Source organism: Aplidium turbinatum, chromosome 2 (assembly GCF_918807975.1).
Source record: "Aplidium turbinatum chromosome 2, kaAplTurb1.1, whole genome shotgun sequence".
NCBI lineage: Eukaryota > Metazoa > Chordata > Ascidiacea > Aplousobranchia > Polyclinidae > Aplidium > Aplidium turbinatum.
The window spans coordinates 46,205,309-46,226,603 of record NC_137473.1 but is presented as its reverse complement, the minus strand read 5'-3'; the positions used below and the strand labels follow the sequence as shown (position 1 = coordinate 46,226,603).

Genomic DNA, 21,295 nt, shown 5'->3' with positions numbered 1-21,295 from the left:
ACAATTCTTTACGAACAATTAATTAGGGTAGCGTATATGCTAGAGATGTGCTAGATGTGATGTGCTGTAGACGAGCAGACAGAGTGTAGAGTCCCTTATTCAGAATGGCAGCGAAAAAGGAAAGCTAAAACTTTTGTATGGTGGCCAGCTTTATTACAAAGATTATAGTGCACTTAACGCACAAGGGCAAGAAACTACTTATTGGAAATTTGAGCATTTTCAAAGGAAATGTCCTGCACGAGTAACAACAGGAGCGCCAAAACAATTTTTGACTGGGGAGGGGCAGGATTATGAAAAAGGGCACTTTTGTTGCTGAAAGGCTAATTTTTTTCAACTTTTAAGATAAGATATAGCGATAATGCTCATCTATCTGCTCACTATCGAGTAATGATACAAGTGTCCGGTATACAAAGAAGGACATCATGCTATGTTATAATGATGTAACCTACTGTGTTGCAGAATTTGTGCTGTGAATATTATTTTGAGCTTTTGATTGAAAGCTTTTGATTAACAATTTCAAAAATATTTTCATTGTCGAATATCTCGAAAACTAGAGCCAATTCGAAAAAACTAAGAGCATTTTCGGAATCAGGGGCCTTGAAATATTTTAAAATGACTCTCACCTTTATTTGTGCCAAACTTTTTTTGTTGGCCTGTGTTATAATTAGGCTAAAAGCGAATAGTAGAAATTGTTATATTGCAAAATGTGCAGTAGCTTACATGACTTTAAAAGGGCACCATTGCCCCCCTGTCCCTCCATGATGCCTCCCTGCCCCCCGCTTCCGGCGCCCCTGAGTAACAACTAAAAAATTGTTCACAAACAATAATTGACCTATCACCTGTTTACGAACAATTCACTATACGAACAATTGATGTATACGAAGAAATGATTTACGAAGAAATGTTTTAAGAAGAATTAATTTACGAACAACTGTTTACGAACAATCCACCTATAACCAGATGATGCCGATCATTTTCCATAATTGCGGTATGAGTAAAACAAAAACATTTGCTTGCATATGTTAAAGTTTCATACAAAATTATAGAAAAAGATTATTAATATTAAAGATATCTTTCAACATACCCAGGCACCTAACGTGAGCCTGCCAGTAGAATTCGTTTTACTATGAGAACTGTTGAAATAAACAATAGGAAAGTTTAGTATGTCATCTGAGAAAAAAACAGGAAGCTTTTAGCAACACATACTGTAACTCAAAGACATCTTAACTTGTTTGGACAATCATCAAGAAGGTAGCCTAGGAGGACGTGGGACTAGGCAGCTTCTTTTTCAGAAGGTAGAGATGGCAGAGAGTGTACAACAGTTTTAATCAATTTTCAATAAAAATGGACTTGGGCACGTACAACAGTTCAAGACGTTACATGACAATCAAAACCCTGGTGGGATTTACAAGCTCAGCGTCTAACTCATAAAACACTGCATTGATTTTGATGCATTCTTTAAGCGGAGAAGTCTATTAACAATATTGTACATTCTCGGGCACTAACAGTTTTTTCAAATAAATATTACAACGGAGTGGCAGAACTTCTGCAAAAAAAATCCTTCCTGGTGAAGAATTAATCATGCACCCAACAAAAGCTCTCCCAGGCTACCAGGCAAATTATTGTCCACTGCAAACCGCATAAGAGCAAAAGAAACTAAAACAAAACAACAACCTTCATCGATGGGGATGAAAACTCCGTGCGCGGACATTTTGCCGAAAGGACATTTTGCCGAAAGACATTTTGCCGAAAGACATTTAGCCGAAAGACAAATTGCCGAAAGGACTAAGGTTGTGAACGATGGACTAAAACACATTGTGGAGAATATCGATACATAGAACACAAAAATGAGTTTCGGCAAAATGTCTATTCAGCCAAATGTCTTTCGGCAAAATGTCCGGGTACCGAAAACTCAACCAAACTGTCCAAAATGCAACGTCCCAAATCAATCCACAGACCATCTTATACTAGAAGGCCCAGTAACTTAGTTTCAAGGAGGATACCTCACAGCCCACCAATGCAATAACGTCCTCATGGAATGGCTAAATAAAAACTGCTTGAAATTGTAACAAAATAGCGTCATACGAAACAGCTACATCAAATAAACTATGTTTTTGTTTTAGCGATTTTAAGCAACATCGACCTTTCCCATAAGAAATACCCAGTACGTTGTGTAATACCATGGACTTAGATAGGCTTAGTTTCAATAATTTGTTGTAAAGGCCTTGATAAGCAGAAGTACATTTGAGAGCTTAAATTATAGGTATTGATACATACCCTTTTGATAAAGTTTCGGCTGAATAATTTCAGAAAATTTCAACTATCGCCTCAATAAACCAGTGACCTCTCTGTAAACTTATCTCATGTAATAGAATGCTATTATGGATAATCGTAATGTATGATTCCAACTTCCATGGGAATTGCCAGGTGCATTGTTAGACAATAGGTTTATGTCATCGAAAAAGAGCACGAAAAAAATAGAAAGCATTAAGGGGGATTATTCCCACTAGATATCGGTTTATAAACGTCGGAAGTGGAATCTTTCTGGTTAGAAATACTATTTTCCAAGTTTATTCTATTCGAAAAAAATTAGCATGCGCGCAAGTTAGATCTGAGAGATCTTGTGAGTCCAAAGAGCTGCCATTTTGAGACTAAAGGTTTACGTTTTTTTTCTAATAGATATCTTTTAGCCGTTTATATCCACTGTAATAACTTTTTTAGACAAAGCAAAAAATAATGAGAAGTTTTAAAAGCAAACGGTGTCATTTTGTCGGATACAAAACTAGTTCACGCTTTCGGATTTGGCAGCCTTGCTTGAAAACGACTGATTAAGGACCTGGGATACGTTATCACAAAACCAAGGCAAACTCCCCGAGCATCCCTTACCCACTGATATGAATTCTGTATTTTACTCTAAAATGTTTCTTGTTTTTTCTTGTTGAAAACACATTTTAGAGTATAAAATAATAACTACGCCACTGAATGCACAATAAGAGAGAGGTATCTTTAACAACCAAATCTATCCGTTGCATTCAAAAGTACACACTTTATAACTTTTTTGTCTTTTCTTTTTCAACCATGGGCAACAGCTCCAAGTATAACATCAATATTTTGTAAAGAAAACCCTTGCATTCTTCGGATAGGTAACATTAAAAACTATTTTAGAGTTGGCTAGTAGACATGTATTTGTATACGACTTATTGCGTACTCTGCAAAAGAGTTTAAAAGCACAAATAAACAAAATATTTCTTATTTGACAGCTACATTGACAAAGTTTGAGGACGGAAGTCATGACGAATCAACCACTGCAAAAAAACTGACAACACTTTCTTGGCTGAAGTGACAGATTCGTGTGACAGATTCAACCTTTGAATTTCAGTAAACAAAAGTTTTCTAAACTTTCAACTTCACATAGAAAGACCAAATCTTTCAAAATTTGATAATGGATAAGACAACTTTTAGACATGTCAGTTAGACTTAACGTCTCGCGTGGAGATGATTTCAATATCTCAAGTGTTACCAAGTATTGAGTGAAGATATTTTTCAAAGCATCGCTGCTGTAGATAAGTAGCAGATTAAGCAGTCAATTTACTGTACCAACGCTAGGCAGGTGGGCATTTTTATTAAAAGATAGTATTTATAACCCCTAGATGCGCTGTAGATTTTATATCTAACACCCTTTTTTGTTACTTTTAAGAAGTTAATGTTTGAAAGAATTAAAAAAATTAGTTTAAAACATATTTCTACTCATTCTAATTTGGTAACATTACTAATATGATTATTGCCTTCGTGTGATAGAACTGTGTCTTCAGTAAAACTGCACAGCTAGAGCTGGACCAAATACTGACAATATTTATGGAGAATGGAGATGGAGTTTGACAAAAGAACTAAATTTTTATCGTTTGATGTCTCACGCGTTCGAACTTTTCGGAACTACATTGCAGCACCAACTGTCGCTTTTCACGTCGAGTAGACTAACTAGCTCAGAAATAACAATCGAACAAACAAAAAAGTACGGGTGCTGGACTTACGATTATATATTAGGCGTAGGCAGTTCCAAAATTCCACCTGGAAGACAAAATTAGATTAAGATCTTCCAAGATAGTTTACTAACAATATACTGCCATCGATAATCTCCTTTTGTTCAAATATTCATCATTTAGACACGATTGGATTTTTCAAGAAAGTAAAACCAGGTTGGTGATGCTTATCTGTCATCAAGTAAAGTGGTGCAAAATACGGAAGCCCGTAAAACCAGGATCTAAATCAACGAAATAAAAGTAAGAAATTAGGGGAGCATTATAAACAAATACAATTAATTAGTCAGTAAAATCGAAAAAAAGGGTTTATATTGCAGTAGACCAATAACAGAAAGTAAAATGCGAAAGAGAAAAAGAGTGATCCAGTATATTGGATGCTACTGGATCCGTCAACCATGATGGATAAAGTAATTTGATGTAAATAGACGAATTTTCGTTGTTTAATAAAAAATCAATAGGACATCGATGTTGAGAAGAGCGCCACAGGTTATAAGAGTTTGAAAACTACTGGCCTGATATAAAATGATTTTTGCATTCATAATAAATTAAAAAAATATAATGTATAATACATAGCTACAGTAGAGTAGTAGATTTACGATCTGGTAGTCAAAAGCTTGCTACGACATGTAATTACTTTGCGATCTGCAAGACTCCATTTCTTACGTCATACGAGCAGATAAAACATAAAAAATACATCGTTACATCATGCAGATTTTATTTTATCAATTGTATTTTTTAACCCGTATACTCAATTTTTGTTGTTAAATATTTTGGAAGTTAGTTTCCCAGAAAAAATAGGGCCCTTGGCGTATTAGTCGCTTTTGTTTGAACTTTTAGAATTGAGGGTCTATCCTTTTGCCACTCCATAATCGACTTTTCAACGCTTAGCAATAGCTTGTTTTGCCTATACGTAAACGAAGCAAAATATCCTTAACTTGACCGCTTTTCCCGATGGAACTAATGCAATGTCACACCGTGTGACATAAATTATTATTTGTGCACAGAACGGTCAATACAATGGAAAGATGTTTGCAATTTGAACCGGCATCAGATGCTAATTTTAGAAGGTAGTGGAGCATAGATGAGAGTCGTGATAACTTTTTACATCAAAATATCAAAATATCAAAGAAAAAGTGCCAAGTTGATTGAGATTCTGTGTCATCGATTAGAGAAGATCCGTGTTTGGCCACAAACTTAACCCTTCTGTTGTTTATTGTAAATTTCAAGGTTGCGGCCTTGAGCTTCGCAGCTACATAACTTTACGTTTTGTCTACACCTAGAAAAACGCTTAAACACTTGATTTTGTGCAAGATATTGCCAAAAGTATGCATGTGAAACAGTGGGACGAAACTTTGTTTGGACATTAAACCAAAGCGCTCATGGTTCTTTGAAATATTTCAGATCAAGTTCCCTACTGAGTTGGGCCATCAGCGTGTGAGAGTTTTTACGCTGAAAAAAGTGTCTAATTTTGTCTTATTAACGTACATGAGGAGTTGACTTGCTAGGTAAAAATTTTCTCCTTCAATTCCGTTTATTTACAGTGCAATCAAAGCTTTGTTGACAACTTTTGACTGGGCTGTCAGAAATTCATAACAATACCTTCACACAAAATACAACAACCAACGGACAGTGCCTACGTTCGCACCACTCTTCACAGTAATAGGCCCAGCAGAAAACTCAGAAAAGTTTTTGCATTCAAGAAAAATGGGAATCGATGAAAAAATTCCTTTGAAGCATTGTCTCTCAAAGAGCTCAATTAAAGTTGTAATTGAATAGCTAGAAGTAGCCCAGTCAACAAACAACCAGATCGCGCGTAACAGCCAATCCCTGATTTCAAAACATTAATGTGTTATAAGCTTAGTTTGCTTATAACAAATAAAAATTTCACTGATAGCAGAAGATTGAAACTAAGGACCTGAGAAGATTTTTTAAACATTACTCGCTCTCACTGCACAATCAAGTTTGAAGGTCTGCACTGTAGCAAGATGTAGCAGTTTAGATTTAGCCCAAACCATGGCTGCCTAAAGATCTCCAGGTGGCCATGCCCAAACAAATAAAAAACAAGTCTGTAAGTTTAGAGAAAAAGGGGGCAGACACAAACATACAAGACGCAGCAGATAACGTATGGAAGCTGCTACAACATCAGGCATTGAACTACAGTAAAATCAAGCATCCTTGCTGCTTTCTAATTATTTAAATACGCAGCGGTTTAAGTTCTAGGACTGGTGGCACAGAGAAAAAGACCGCAGATTATATCATAAATGATTGTACGATACTCTGTCTATCAAATGGAACAGAAGGTGTACGTGTCTTGTTTGATGAGACCAACATTGGCTACTATCTGGTAAACTTCATTAACCTCTCAATGTACAGTAGACCTAGCTAGCATCGACCACTCGGGGTAGTAAAAAGACAGACAATCTGTCAAATTATTGTGAAGAAGAAGTAGACGAAGAAAAAGACATACAGGCAATTAGAAAAGCAAGCATTTTGTATCAAATTAAAGAAGATCTTCTCAATGGCTAAATATATCTTAATCAAGTTTTACGGTGTCGTGTTTAAATTTAAAGGCTCTGAAAGGTTCTCCATGTAACTGCAGGTGGAGTCTTTGCGTAAAAATGTAAGAGGGGATTCGGAGATGATGGTGAGTTTGTCAAACCAATGAGAAGTACAACAAAATGTTAAGAGAAACACACAAATTTTAAAAATCACACACAAAATTTTTAAAGCTTTTCCTCTTCACTAAACCGACTTTTCACAATTAATAAGAGTTTATTTATGACAGTAACGTTTATCTCTGGAATTTCAACGTAAAAATTCGCTTAGCTTTTCGCAAAACTTTTTGGGTGGCAAGATAGATGTTTAAACAAAATAATATTTGTTAATCTGTCGCCGTTAGGCGTTCATCACCTTCAGTTTGTCAAAACAAAGGCAACTCGACGGCGACAACCGGTGGTGACGTCACCATTACGATAGTTATCAGAGCAGGTCAACACGAGACGAATTTTGAAAACAAGTTAATCATATGTGAAACCTGTATATGTTGTTCTTTCTATTTTATCGTGGGCCCAATGGAAGCAGAAAGAGATTAGTTCTTTCTGCTGTCATTTGAATTTAAATGATGGTAATATCTTTGGCTTTGCTGAAAATTGAATTGTGGTACAAAGTAAAGTGTTTGCCAAAGCTATGTCTTCTAGTTTGTACACGTTTCTTGAATGCATACTTGGTACTCTGAGCGAAATGTTGAGATGGTGAAAATTGGGTAATTTAATTTTTGATTTAGATCAGTTAGGACAAAATCAATTTTGCATCTTTTCAATGGCTCGCCTGAGGAAAAAAATGTTTATTGGGATACAATTTTTTTAATTTCTAAAACTTAAAGCGAGGTTGTATCAAGCTGTTGCAAACTATCCATTAGTAAAAACGCTGTTAAACCTCTATCACGTGACATAAAATGTAGCATTGGTGAAAACTTACATGACATGTTGTGCAGTTTAACTAGGTTAAAACACAACACAAACAGCGTTAAAATAGGGGTGGATAATCTTTAACAAAATTATACCCTTTTGAACCCCATTTTAACATAATATCTTTTGTCTGCTTCATAGAGAAGACATTTGAAATAGGTGGTTTGGACGTTTACTCAGACAAACAGCTTTTAGTCAGTTTAACAATGTTTGACATAAACTTACGTTCACCAACGTTAAGTCTTTGTTAAAGAGGTAGAAGCGATGTTTTTATACTTTTGTCAATAAAACGTGTATTCTTAGATATAAAGTCAAATTCTTTGAACTGACCGCTCTAAGACAATGCATAAAAATCCAAGACTGATATTTGACGTTAAATCTACACAAAAATGCATTTTTTACTTTATGAAGAGATTTTACTAAAACTAAAAACCTAAGATTAGAAACACAAAAAATTGTATATGAATTCAAATAGTTTTAACCAGACCGACATATTTCTCCTTTCTTAACACTTTGCTCCTCAAAGGGAGGCCAGATTTGGCCCCCCCCTCATATTTCCTTTGATTATTTGAAGCACAGTAACGCCATGCACTTGGTTTTTCTTGACTTTTCCTAAAATTGCCAGGCGGATCTGATGATATTAAATTTGATGCTAAAAGTTGTGTAGTTTTCTTGTAAATTCAAGATTTTGGTGAATTTTTGCTATTTCTAGCTCACTTCCAGCAAAGCGTGAAATGGATTACATTGCGATAACAAGCCATAAGCTCATAATTGCTTCGTGCATCGATATGCGCGAGCAGAGAGAAACATCCTCTTGGTTTCCTTTGTTTGGTTTGACCTCAATAATACAAAGCGCGTTATTTCTTATGCCACAAAAGAAAAGCCAGTGATCACAAAGCTGTTAATTAGAAACAATAATAGCAAACGTTTTTTGCGTTATCAGCTCTACAAAGAAGAATAACAATCCACGATCAAAATAGTAGGCTATGTAGGCCACAAACTATTCAAAACAGTTGTTTCAAGCAGATAATATTCATTGACGAATAAAAAACGTTACAATAAGAAATCTTCTCTTGGGTAAATGCACGAAAACCTGGTTTCGAAATAAACGTTCTATGGAAATGCTCTCATTGACAAAACTTGCAATTGAGGAAATGTATCACTGCAAATGCTTTTGGGAGAGGCCGAAGAAATGGCGTTTTTGCAAACAGTAATTGTGAGATACATTCAAAATTATGAGATAGGCTCCATTTACACGTAGCAGCTAACTCGATGGCTACAATATGTCCCTTCCCTGCTTTATGTCGCCTACTTGTTGTTATGTCCTGCATTTTTGTTTCACAGTGCACTGTGTGTTGTTCCAAAGAGCGCAAAATGAAGATGATAATGCCTCATCTACATTACTAAATATTTTGTAATGTAGAAGAGGCATAAAGCTAGGCGTCACATCAGACAAACAACAAATCAGCTTTTTTCATCATTGATTCAACATCTGAATACGTTGCGCCAATGTATAAGAGGCCGGCTATTGTGAAGACCCGCCATTTATAAACGATCCGATTATACCAAAAGTGGGACAAATTAGTGGATCAAAGAATGAATAAACAATGCTGAGAAAACTAAATCTAAGTGATGAACAATACCGATGTCTTCATTTATCTTTGAAAAATGCTGCCTAAACTTATCAACAAAAAATACCGTAAATAACGGCAAGGATCCCGAAAGCAGAATTTGCTCGACTTTGGCATGAATGTAGTCAGACATCTTCAGTAATAATTCCACACATACAATAACGGGCTCTCAACGGCTGTAAGATACATAATAATCAACCTGGTTCTGGGCGGTTTGTGTAACAGCTTAGGGGAAGACACTACTTGAAATGATGCACCACACAAAAGATTTTCAATGAAGACTGAGTCTAAAAACCGATGTGGATTGTGCTGCACAATGACTTCAAGTTTAGAACAGAAAATGCACAAAAATGTCACGATAAAAATAAAGACCTTGTGGGAAATTTTCGAGAATCATAACACGATGCAAATACCATAAACGCGTAGTTTGCATGCTGCTCTAAGCTGGCCGGCAACCACAAAGGTAGACAATACAGGCAGTTTATAATTCGAACAGGGCAATAAACATTATAAATACGTAAACCGACAATTTTCTTTTACAAACGTTTTACGTCTAATGGTAAATTTTCCCCCAACAATTTTTTGTGAAGCGCTTGCAAACCACGGTTTTGTAAAATAATTCATCATTATTATTTTTTACTTCTCGGATATTGTAAAACGTCATCAGCAAAATCACAAAAAAAAATTTCATTACTTCAATGTAGTAGGCCTAAGAATTTTTTATAGAATTGTAGCCACGTTGTTTCAACAAAGAAGCCATTTTTTGGCAATATAAAATTATAAAAAATAATTTGCAATCCTGCAAATGTTTGGAAAGAATCTAGGAAGTCTTCTCACAATCTGGCACAAAATGATTATGTTTATTGTATCTCTGCAATATTTTTTACGACAAACTTTGAAGCTTCGTTATAATCATTTTTATCTTTGAATTCAAATGTTAATTTTTTTTTGGCCAGAAACATAATCGCTGCCTTGCTGATGTTGTCGCATTTACGCGTATTTTTTGTGCTTCAAACAATGACGACCCAGGCAGCAATCCATTCCTTTTACATTGATTCAACATTTGTAAACGTTAAATTTATGTAGCTTTGCTGACTGTGGGTTATTTCACATTTCCTTTGTTTACGCATGTTCCTCAATTCGCTGTTGCATTGTTTCGACGCTGGCGGACTAAAAATGTTATTTCAAATTGATTGACACAATCTTCAATAAAAAGTTTAGCTTCGAACTTAGCTTTGTTGATGTAAATGCTGTATTGTTGGTGGATGTAATTTATGAGTCATGTTTATAAACACCCGTAAGCGAAATGACTTATGATGTAGCTTGCATGATATTTGTGATGCGACTTGACACAAATCCACTATTTCAAAAGCACCTAATTTGAACTTAGAAATTTCAGATAATTTCAACAACTTGTTCAATTGTCTTCTCTCTACTAAAAATATTCATACTACAAACTCAATTGTAGACCTAAAATACACAAACGAAGATGTAAACAGCTATTCAAGCAGGCTAAGGTGTTACTTATGAGAAATTTGGTTCCATAAAACTAGAAGCTAGCCATGAGTTTGGGAATGCATTAGTTTAGGACGAAAATGTAAGACAACAAACGCAGTTTTGTTTTTTTTCAAATTCGTGTAACAATATTACTCTGATTGTAACTATTTTAGAATCAATGAGTAGCTTACAATAAGATTTGCTCGCAAGTCGTAAGTAAATCTTTATCAATGCAATGATTTGGCACACCGCACACACACTTCGTGCGTTCGATCGAGCTCATTGTTTTTCAGAACTTTGCATGAAATCGGATTAGCACGGTAATTAAATAGCGGCAAGATAAATCAAAATTGTCGTTTTTGGGTACCTTTGCAAAAATTGAAATATCAAGTTTAACATACAAAATTTTAAAATAATGACTTTTCAAACTTATAGACAAATGATTTTTTTTCACACCAGTGCAACTTTTGTTGAAATAGCATCAGCAGATAACACGTAACAGCTGATTGAATTTGATCCAAAAAAGGCCCCCCCTTGAGCAGTTAACTTCCAAAAAAACGTTGAAAAGCAAAGGGTTAAGTGCCCGCAGTTGACTCAGCAAATCTTGAGTACGATATTTCTTCTCATTTTAAGTGGTCTTAAAAACAATAAAAACCTGTGCAAACAATTTTGCCCTGTTTTTGTAAGAAAGAAAAACGAATAGATGATTTTACGCCCATTTTGTTTTGATCAAAGCACAAAGAAACTTTAAAGTCATTGTTTAAATAACAAAGAACGGTTGTCGTGGCAATTTTTAAAAATGGTCCCATACTCGGATATCGAGAGTGGATGGTTAAATGGAAGTCACACATCTGCTGCATAGCCGAGTGGTGAGAGCCCTGGCTCGACGTTCGAAAAGGTGCCGGTTCGACACCGCTCCTTGCCTTCCAATCTACTTAATTCATATCTTTAACCACTGCATGACAAAATAAGTACGAGGCTCATGGCACTTGCTTGTCGTATCCAGGCTTACACCTAGTGGTTGAAGATTTAGATTAAGTGGACGGGAAAGCAAGGAAGCCAATCTTCGTGTCCACCTTCAGGCATGCCTTTAAGTGTCCTGCCAAAGACGGGTCTGCTACTATTCGGTGAGTCCGATTCGGTGAGTCTGATTCGGTGAGTTCCTAACTTCTAACCCCTAACCTTAACTCCTAACCCTAAAACGGCAATGATAATTAGGCTACGGACCTACGGTACCCGATAATTTAAAAAAAAAATTGAAAAAATCCCCCGTTAAGGGATCGGACTCACCGAATCGGACTAACCGAATCGGACTCACCGAATCGGACTCACCGAAACGGGCCATTCCGCCAAAGACACAGCTGCATGCTCTTGAGCGGTGTCGAATTGGCGCCCTTTCGACTGCCGTCGCAGGGCTCTCACCACTTAGCTATGCAGCCTTATGGCACTCATGAGGAAAGACGGAGAGTCCATTACTCCGCACTGTTTGTCATTCAGAAAGTCTGCCGGCCCCTCTTTTAAACTTGACAAGATGAGATGTGAGTTCCAAATCCCAGCACATCTGGGTTCGAACCAGAGTAACAAGCTTAGTAACCAACTAACCACTTTTGGGATGATTTTTATTATAAGTAGGCTATATTATATATTGAGCTGTTTCGGAACAGCAATTGATTTTTGGTTTCCATATATTGCAAATTGAAAAAATTCATTAAAATTTATTGTTTCTTTGCAACATTACAACTATTTTTAAGCAATTATCTGTTCTTTTCGTCGCACTGTGCGCCTCAGAAAATTATTTTTGGAAAAGCATGTATAATTATGAAAACTAATGTTGCATTTAAAAATAAATTATGTAACAGCGTATACACTAGTTTTTTTTTCTCCAGTAAAATCCTCAAAACATCATCGCTGGAAGTAAAACAAACAAATTGTCTGTCGCTGGCAAGAAAACGTGCGTGACAAAACCCCAGCTATAGATGTTTCGAAATGATTTGGAAGTTTGACTTATGAATCAAAGCGATATTTGTATTAAACCAGGAAACCGTAAAATTGACTTAACTGATATAAAAAAGTAGGTGTTGCAAAACATTCTCCAAATAAGTTATAGATTATTATTTTTTTTTTAATTTCAGAAATTTGATCCCAACCGAACCAAGGCGAGTTGATATCAATACAAACATTTAAAAGAAAGGAAAGCGTTTTTGCGGAATTATTTAAAGACATGTTTTTGAGTTTAAATAATACGACAATGTCATTTTTAAATATAAAAACACATCACTATTGGGTGGTCACGAAAGAGCTATGGAAACATCGATGAGAGACTATCTGTCGCTCATCACTATACAGCGTCATAATCCAACACTTTTGTTTACAACTTATTAATAAAAGATGTCAGCGACATTGTCAACTTGAAATTATTAACTTCACCCAGTCATCAATATCTGTTATTTTTGCATTGATTCATTCGTTTGCTGACGTTGAATCAATGTAAAAATGACTGATTTTGCTGTCTGGGCATCAATAAAAACTAACGATATAGGTTAAAGCTACATTAAGATAAATGAGACACAAAGATTTTAAAACCTAGAGTTTGAAATACAAATTAATGAAATAGGCTACATATCAAAGTATAATTTAGGCCTAAAGTATAATTCAAATTCGAGTAGACCATCATATTGAAGAAAAGTTTATTCAAAAACAAAATTAAATTAAACCAAAAACCAATAAAAATTTTCAGAAAAAAAAATATTTGAAAGAGAATGAAATGAAATACTTTTCTATTGAACACTCGTAAGCCTGAATAACACAAGTAGAAAATTTTTGATACGCATTTTGTTTTTGATTGAGTTTATACTGAAACAAAGATGTCTTTTTAACGAAAGGAAGTGATTACAAGACAAGAAATTATGAAGCACAGCCACTAACAACCTACATTTGTTTAAAATTTGTACATAAAAAATATTCTTTTTAAAAGTATATTAACTGCTTTTGTTCAGTGATTTTCAAGCAAGAGTGAAAAAGGATTTGTCGTTGTTCTACATTTTTACAACGTCTTAGCACACAAAATTTATACAAAAAAATGCAAAATTAACAAAAAAAACAATACGCTAAAATAAACTAGTCGCATCATTAGTGCCAACATTAAGGGAATGTTTACCGCTTTGAAAAGATAAAACGAAGTTGATAATATTTGAGCCATGACTTTGCCAATGGCAAAACGTCGTTACAACAGAACGACCCCGGTGAAGAAACTTTTGGCATTAAATTTAAACTTAAGATCTTAAACAATGCTTTCGCACTAATGTTCATTCTTGTTCTCGTAGCATTAATAATACTCTGATGTCTTTTTCCGCATTGATGAAGATGAGAATATCAAAAAATTAGCAACTTTTAAAAGCGGACAACTGGTGTCATCAACAAGATATCAATACAAAAAGAAGCCATGCTTACTAAATCAGGAGAGTTTTGTGGACAATTTGTTGGTAGAAGGCCTTGGAGAGTCGCAAGATATACATGGTCAATGGATTTGAACATCTGAAAATATCAACAACAAAAAAGAAAGTCAGTTTTAGACAACGATAAAATAAAGTTGTTGGGTTGAAAAATGAGTTGACGTTGACCGAGTTTTTAAACTTTGGTGGCAAAACACTGATGCATTATGGAAAACTACATTAGCCTACGAATAATAAGGTATAACCAGACTTAGACAATAAAACTGCAATCTAAATTCGAGATTTTTAACTCTTCAGCGGTAAATCTCATCTATAAAAAAATATTTTATACTAAACTCAGAAATATAAACTGTAGGATCAATACCCAAATCCGCCCAAATCCTAGTGCAAAAATAACCGACTGAAGTTAAACGTATCTTTCGAAAGTCAGCAATGGGTAAACAAGACTAAATAAGTTGAAAATCGTATTTCAATGCCATCAGCCGTCGGCATAGCCTATTGTCTAAACAGCTCCAACACTACATTCTTTTCTGTAACCGTTCGAAATTAAATAAAAGCTAACAACTTCCTAGCCAAAGGTTCAGGTTATTTACCATACAAAAAAGCATGTCCTGTTGCTGAGTGCGTTGCAGTAGTTTGGTGTACATCTAACATGTTTACAGATCCCTGCTACTCAGTCGGTATTACCAAACATTTTACAAAAACGACACTGAATTTTATTTCTTTTTTTGTCAGTTTTGAAGCGCTGGACTTGGGTAAATGTAATCTGTGGAGTCAACTTTTCAGAGTTTTGTTGAAACAATTTGAAGTGCAAAGTGTTTGAAAAAGCTTTGGTAGAGAGTTTGCTTTGTTGAACCATAGAGAAATAAAACAAAGTAACTTCAGCGGGTTTAACATGATGTAGCCTATTACATACACAAATATAACATAATTAAAATAAACTCAAACGTTTTCGACACGTACATGTGTCCTCATCAGGAATTACATATCTGCAATATAAATAAAATGAAAATTGTAAGGTAAGTTATGTTATATTTGTGTATGTAATACATCATGTTAAACCCGCTGAAGTTACTTTGTTTTATTTCTCTATGTTTGAAAAAACTCAGTCAGCAAATCAGTTGTTTTTTTACATTAATTTAGTGACTTCCATTGATTCAACGTTTTAAACAAGTCAAAAACGGACTAATTTAGTGGCTGGAAACGCATAATTGCAGTAAATAAAGTGCCACATAAAAAACGAAAGTAAATATTTTAAATAAAATGTCTTATGCAAAAATACGCTTAAAAGTTAAAAACAAATTAACATTTGCTGTGTTAATATCATGAAACAAAAGGGAAATACGCCATTGCGTACTTTTATTCCTAAGCATATTTCAATAATTTAGTCAAAAATTTACGGCTCGCGCGGATTCCCTGTTGCAATGCGCTGAAAAACACCGAGAAAGTATATCTGTAACTTCAAGCTGACATAATTCAGCGATAATAATTGTCACCAGTGGGCTCTATGGCTCAGGCATCTGATAGTCAACTGATAAGCCAAAGTGACATTGTCGCTTGGACGGCAGTCAGTTGATGGACAAGCACAGATATGGCGTTTGGCTTTCTTGCACAACAACTTGAGACCACAAGATGTTTTCTCATTAACCATGAAATCTAACTGAAGACAATCTGCTGACGACTGACAGCAGCTTACGGGCAAGTGGTTTGGCTCGGATATACAGTTATACACTCTTACTATTACTACGAGCAGTGTTAATAAAAGTGAATCTTACTTGGGCAGACGAACGTATTTTTCATTTTCACCATTGTAAAAAAAGAAAACTAGAAAAAAACATATGTATATTGTTTTGGATACATTTTTACAGTCACCTTAACGTTAAAATGTATCATGTGTAAACGTTGACAGCTAACGATTGTCGGCTGCATAGCCGAGTGGTGAGAGCCCCTGGTTCGACACCGCTCAAGAGCATGCGGTTGTGTCTTTGGCGGGACACTTTGAGGCATGCCTGAAGATGGACACAAAGATTGGCTTATTTACCTTCCCATCTCCAACCACCAGGTGTAAGCCTGGATACGACAAACAAAAAAACTAACGATTGTCTTACCTCCAGACAGATGTCTTGGCAGTTTTCTTGCATGGAGGCATATCTGCAGCAGTAGGAGTCTATGAAATAAAAAAAAGTTAAATCCTGAGAGCCTACTTTTAAATTTTATAACATTATGTTGTTATTAGCCATGATTTTCTAATATTAACCAACATATTACAATAAAAAAGTAAATTATTTCCGAGATAACAGTAGTGACTGCTGGACGCAAGGGCGGCTCCAGCAAGTAGCTTTAAGGGAAGGGGGCGATATTAACTCAACATAATGATGTGTAGGTCTACATTATCCGATTTTGCAAATACACCGTAAATAAAGTTGCTTTTCTGTATTTTAGGGGAGGCAATCGCCCTCTTGGATCCGCCATTGCCGCTAGTGCGTTTACAATTTCAAAAATTTAAATTTTAAAACAACAAGTTAACAGGGGTTCATCTTACTAGCCTGGTTTCTAGATTTTGAGTTCTATGCTTTGAACATTTTTTCCAAAAGATACATTTATTTATAAACAGTAGATAGGCCTACTGTCTGAATGCATAAATATTGCTTGTGAAGTCAGAGATTCAATCTTGGCAAAATTATTTGTTTATCTTTATCGCTACAATAACGTTTCAGTTTAGCAATCTATCTGAATTATGATGAGCTTATGAAAGCTCGTTTTCAAAACCTCAAAGCTGACATAGCATAGCGATTGTTGGTGGTTGTGTTAATTAGTGTATTGATGCTTCTACATTCGTTGCCTAAAGCAGCTACAAGTTTGCTTGGATAGTTGCAAGGTTTTCCAGAAACCCGTCAACCAGATAGAAAATCAGTTCTTTTTACGTTGATTGAACGTCTGCAGATGTTACAATCAATGTAAAAAAAGGGCTGGTTTGCTGGTTGATAAGAAAAAACTTTTTTCTCTTGCTAATTTGATAAACCTTTACAGAGTATAGTTTCGGGAGAGAGTTTGCTTTTTTATACCAAAGACAGGCAAGACACAACAATACCACAGGGTTGAGCATTACAACAGTAGGCTATATATTTTACATATTTACAAAATAGTTTAACATTCGAATGTTTTCGGCTTAACCTAAGCCCTCATCAGAAATCTGAAAATATTAATAAAATGCAATAAATTTCAATTTCTTGAAGGTAACTAGCTAACTAATTGTAAGCATCACGAAATACGCAGCGAAATACTTTACAGAGTAGGCTACGATGTAAAAATACAAAAATTGTGTTATAGCATATGCTGAAATTACTGCGGTTACCATTATGAGAACAAGATGTTTGCTGTTTATACTTTATAGAGTGAGCATGTTTAGTTTGATGCTAAGTTTGAATAAAGTCACTCGCTGGTTTCGTGTTAGTACAGCAAAAGAATATCTTCGATTGAAATGTGTGCAATAAATTTTATACAATACAAGAACATTGCTTTTCAGGGCGAGAAATCATCATTAGATTCTTAGTTCTGCTTGTTTTGCCTACAACACATGCAAAGGCTTTGAAACCACTGACACAGATCTGGTCTTCAAAGTTGACTGTGTAAGGTTTCTGGTAGCAGATGAAATATCGTCATCTATATACACTACTTCATCCATTGGGTGTCGCTGAATCGCCAATGCTCCTACTAGCCCCTAGCGCTTCTCATTAGTGTTGCCAGGTTTTCTTTTAAAAAAAAAGCGCTAAAGCAATCTAAAAGTAGCCCAATTTTCCCTCGCGACTCTCGAGCGCCGAAGGCGCAAGCTTTCTAGGGGGGTAAGCCCAGTTTGTCTATCAAGCTGATTGTGTAGATACAAAAAGCATACACTGTTACAATATACAAGAAGTAGAGTGCTCAATCTTGAATCAAGCATTGTTCAATAGGAAAAAAACTTAGACGGGACAATGCAATGTACAGACTTCATACAAATTCCTATTTTTAAATCGTTCAGCATGCTGGTTGTGTAGATATAAAATGCATACACTAATTCAATTCAATTTATTTTTCTTTGTCGGAAAATACCAGCAATGATAAAGTTACAAATAGTGAACGGGAACTAAACCAACAAAAGGAAAAGGTGGCAATACCACAGAAGTTTAAAACGTGCAGTCGTGCATGCGATGCAGATTTGAAGGTTACGTGAAGGAAAGTAAATTAAGCACGGCCACCAAACCTAACAGTTTAAAAAAGATGTAACAACAATCAGAATTGCCAAGTAAAAATTGGAAAAAATATTAGACCAGTAAAAGAAATTTATGCTAAATTGGCAACACGGTCAGAGATAAAATCAGTTCTCATGCCGAAAGGAAAAATACCGCCATTTTTCCGTAGTAAACTGAAACTTTACCAACATAAAAGCTGGTCGGATTTTTCCAAAATTCTGCCAATTTTTCAATGCTTCCAACGCAAAATTTTTCTGCCAAACGATTCAAAATTCTGCTAAGTTTCTCGAATTAGGCAGTGAATTCTGTCAAATGGCAACGCTGCCCTTATGTACATTCGTACAAATACATAAAGCATAAGCATGCATGTTGAATTGGCGACTTTTATGAGTTCACTAAGTTGTGACGAGCTTCCGAGTCACGTGGGTCCAAGATTTATAAAAGAAAATGGGACATTTGAAGGTTTACGAGAAAATGCAAACATTTAGCCAAAAATCGCCGTCTGGCGCCGAATTAAAATCTGAAAGTAGCCCAAAAAAACGCAAGTCGAAATCCAACATTTTTTGGCGCCAAGCCCAAATAAAAGTAGCCCAATTGCAGAGAAATCTCCCAATCTGGCAACACTGCTTCTCAATCGCATAAATGGAGAGTTAAACCAACATTGATTGATCTTGCTGTTTACTGTTTATTAGTTTGTAGAGATAGGTGTAGTTAGTCTACCTGGGCATTGCTTTCAAAATGTTTTAAAAAGGTGCAGAGATGCTGTTCCTAGCATTCGCTCAAGTGTCATTTTTGATAAGCTTGAAATACTAAGCCTGAAAATTCCCCTTTCAAAATTATTGTATTACTGACCCTATCAACAAAACTTACAGCACATCACTAAAGATATCTTATAATTTTGAAAGTTGTTTTTCTCACATTATTGGCAGTTCTGTTTGGGACAGGTAGCCTACGTGTGACTATAGTGTACTAGCAGTGGCGTAGCCAAGGGGGGGGTTTTGGGGGTTACAACCCCCCCCCTTTGGCACGCGTGTGACGTCACGATATTGAGAATGATGCTTTCAGTCTAAAAAAAATTGCCTAATTTTAAACAAAACTGCATTAAAAGAGCGAGTTTTGCCAATACCAAACATTCAAACATCTCAGCCAGGAATTAGCAACAAGAAAACATAGAGACTTAGCTTTATTTCCGAAAAATTCCGAAGAAAACATGATCTTATCCTTTTGCTATGCCACCGGACAGCACCATTTTACAGGAATATTCATACCCACATTTTTGTTGAAAATGCTCTCAGAATGCACCAAATTCAAAGTAATTTTTCAAAATTTTCTGGGGGAGGCCCCCAAGACCCCCCGCCGCTGGGTCGTCAAAACCCCCCCCCCATTGAAAATTCCTGGCTACGCTACTGTGTACTAGAGGGGTTCCCAACCTTTTTTACACCGCGGCCCCCTTTAAAGATTTTGAAAAATCAATGGCTCAAACCTTTTGAAAAAATTAAGAAACGTCATTTTAATTAAAAAACTTGTTTATACAGTAACCGTTAGTTAGATTGATAAAATGATATCCTAAATACAACACACAATAAACATGATAGTTACTTTGTTATATCGTGTTGGAGTGGACTTAGAGATGTTAAATTAAAAAAATTTAAAAATTTTTTATGGCCCCCTTGAAAAAGGCTCATGGCCCACCAGGGGACCATGGCCCCCAGGTTGGAAACCCCTGGTGTACTATATCATATTTCTAAGCTGCATTTTTAACCACTGAAGTTCACCCCTTTAAAAAATTAAAAAAATATCTCACCGTCAGGTCTAAAATGGAATGCTGCCTCGCCAGCACTTAATATAAAGATGAAGAAAAAACTTTCCAGCAACATTATAGCAAGGTTTGTTACATATTAGTTGAACATCAATGTAAATCTAACGTATTACTTATGTCTGCAAAACAATGAATTTCTCTGTTTACTTAGAAAGATACAAAATGCAGCAAAAGAAAATCTCTATCGTTTTTTAATACGACAAAAAGTCAAATTGACATGTCAACGACAGAGGTTGTGAGGGCCACAATCCAAGCACACACGATGACAAGCTTGTGCACGAAGATAACGAATTCCTGTCCCGGTTGTTTGTTTTAGTTTTTGCAAGGAATGCATCAATCCCTGTGCTTACACAGTGACAGGCTGCCCGCAGAATTACACTTGTAACCTTTACGTCGTTAAAATGTAGTTGAAGCAAATACCTGTGACATACTGCTTGCTGCTTATATTACAATCAAGAATGGGTTACTACAATGACGCATTGCATTTGCACCATACAACAACAGTTATAAAAGCAAAACGATTTTGGGGTTTGATCTAGAATTAATCTGACGTCAATATACAGAGCAACTTAAAGAATAACCCTAATTATGTACCTGAATAGCCTAAGTTTTCAGAAAATAGGTAAGTTTTCTGACGTAACACTTCACCCTAATCAAGCTCAACTTTTCCACAAAAGAAATAGCTTTGCTTCTAACTAATGTAGGCTACCTCTCACCAACTAAAATATTTTGTTAAGCAATTTATACAGTAAGCTGCTGTGTTCAAAATCTGCTCAGTTGCTGTCAAGTATAGCCTGCAGTTTGATAGCGACGCGACAGATTGAAGCCAGAGGCCTGACTGGTTGCCTTTTTGTTTATCGCTAGTGTTAAACGTAAAGCGTTTTCACTCAATAGCGCTAATTAGCGGATAATAATTCAATGGCATTTTCAGCTACTTGCTTCACCGTAGGTTGAGTAGGCTACTACTTAAACTTTTTCTGACAACTAAATTAAAAACACCCGTTTTGGCATATTTATGCTGGGATTTAGACGAAACATTTAAAGCAGATAGACAAACAGTAAGCAAAGTATCATTTTTTGACATCAGTGACGACTTTCTTTAAAGCTTCTACCTCTACAACTACAAGTAGGCTATGCAAAACTGCCAGGAATAACCTATC

General features: G+C 35.7%; 1 protein-coding gene across 1 annotated transcript in view; it reads right to left on the bottom strand.

Moving 5' to 3' along the window:
• The window catches only part of LOC145764658 (reversion-inducing cysteine-rich protein with Kazal motifs-like), a 53,065-nt gene extending 32,809 nt beyond the window's left edge, over window positions 1–20,256 (bottom strand). The window contains exons 1-4 of the mRNA XM_082576303.1: window positions 20,121–20,256; window positions 16,196–16,254; window positions 14,086–14,169; window positions 4,032–4,068 (exon numbers count right to left, since the gene is read on the bottom strand). Coding sequence (XP_082432429.1) covers window positions 4,032–4,068; window positions 14,086–14,169; window positions 16,196–16,254; window positions 20,121–20,193 — 253 coding nt within the window. The 5' untranslated portion in view covers window positions 20,194–20,256. The remainder of the gene's footprint in view (window positions 1–4,031; window positions 4,069–14,085; window positions 14,170–16,195; window positions 16,255–20,120) is intronic.
• Between the last annotated feature and the right edge of the window lie 1,039 nt (window positions 20,257–21,295).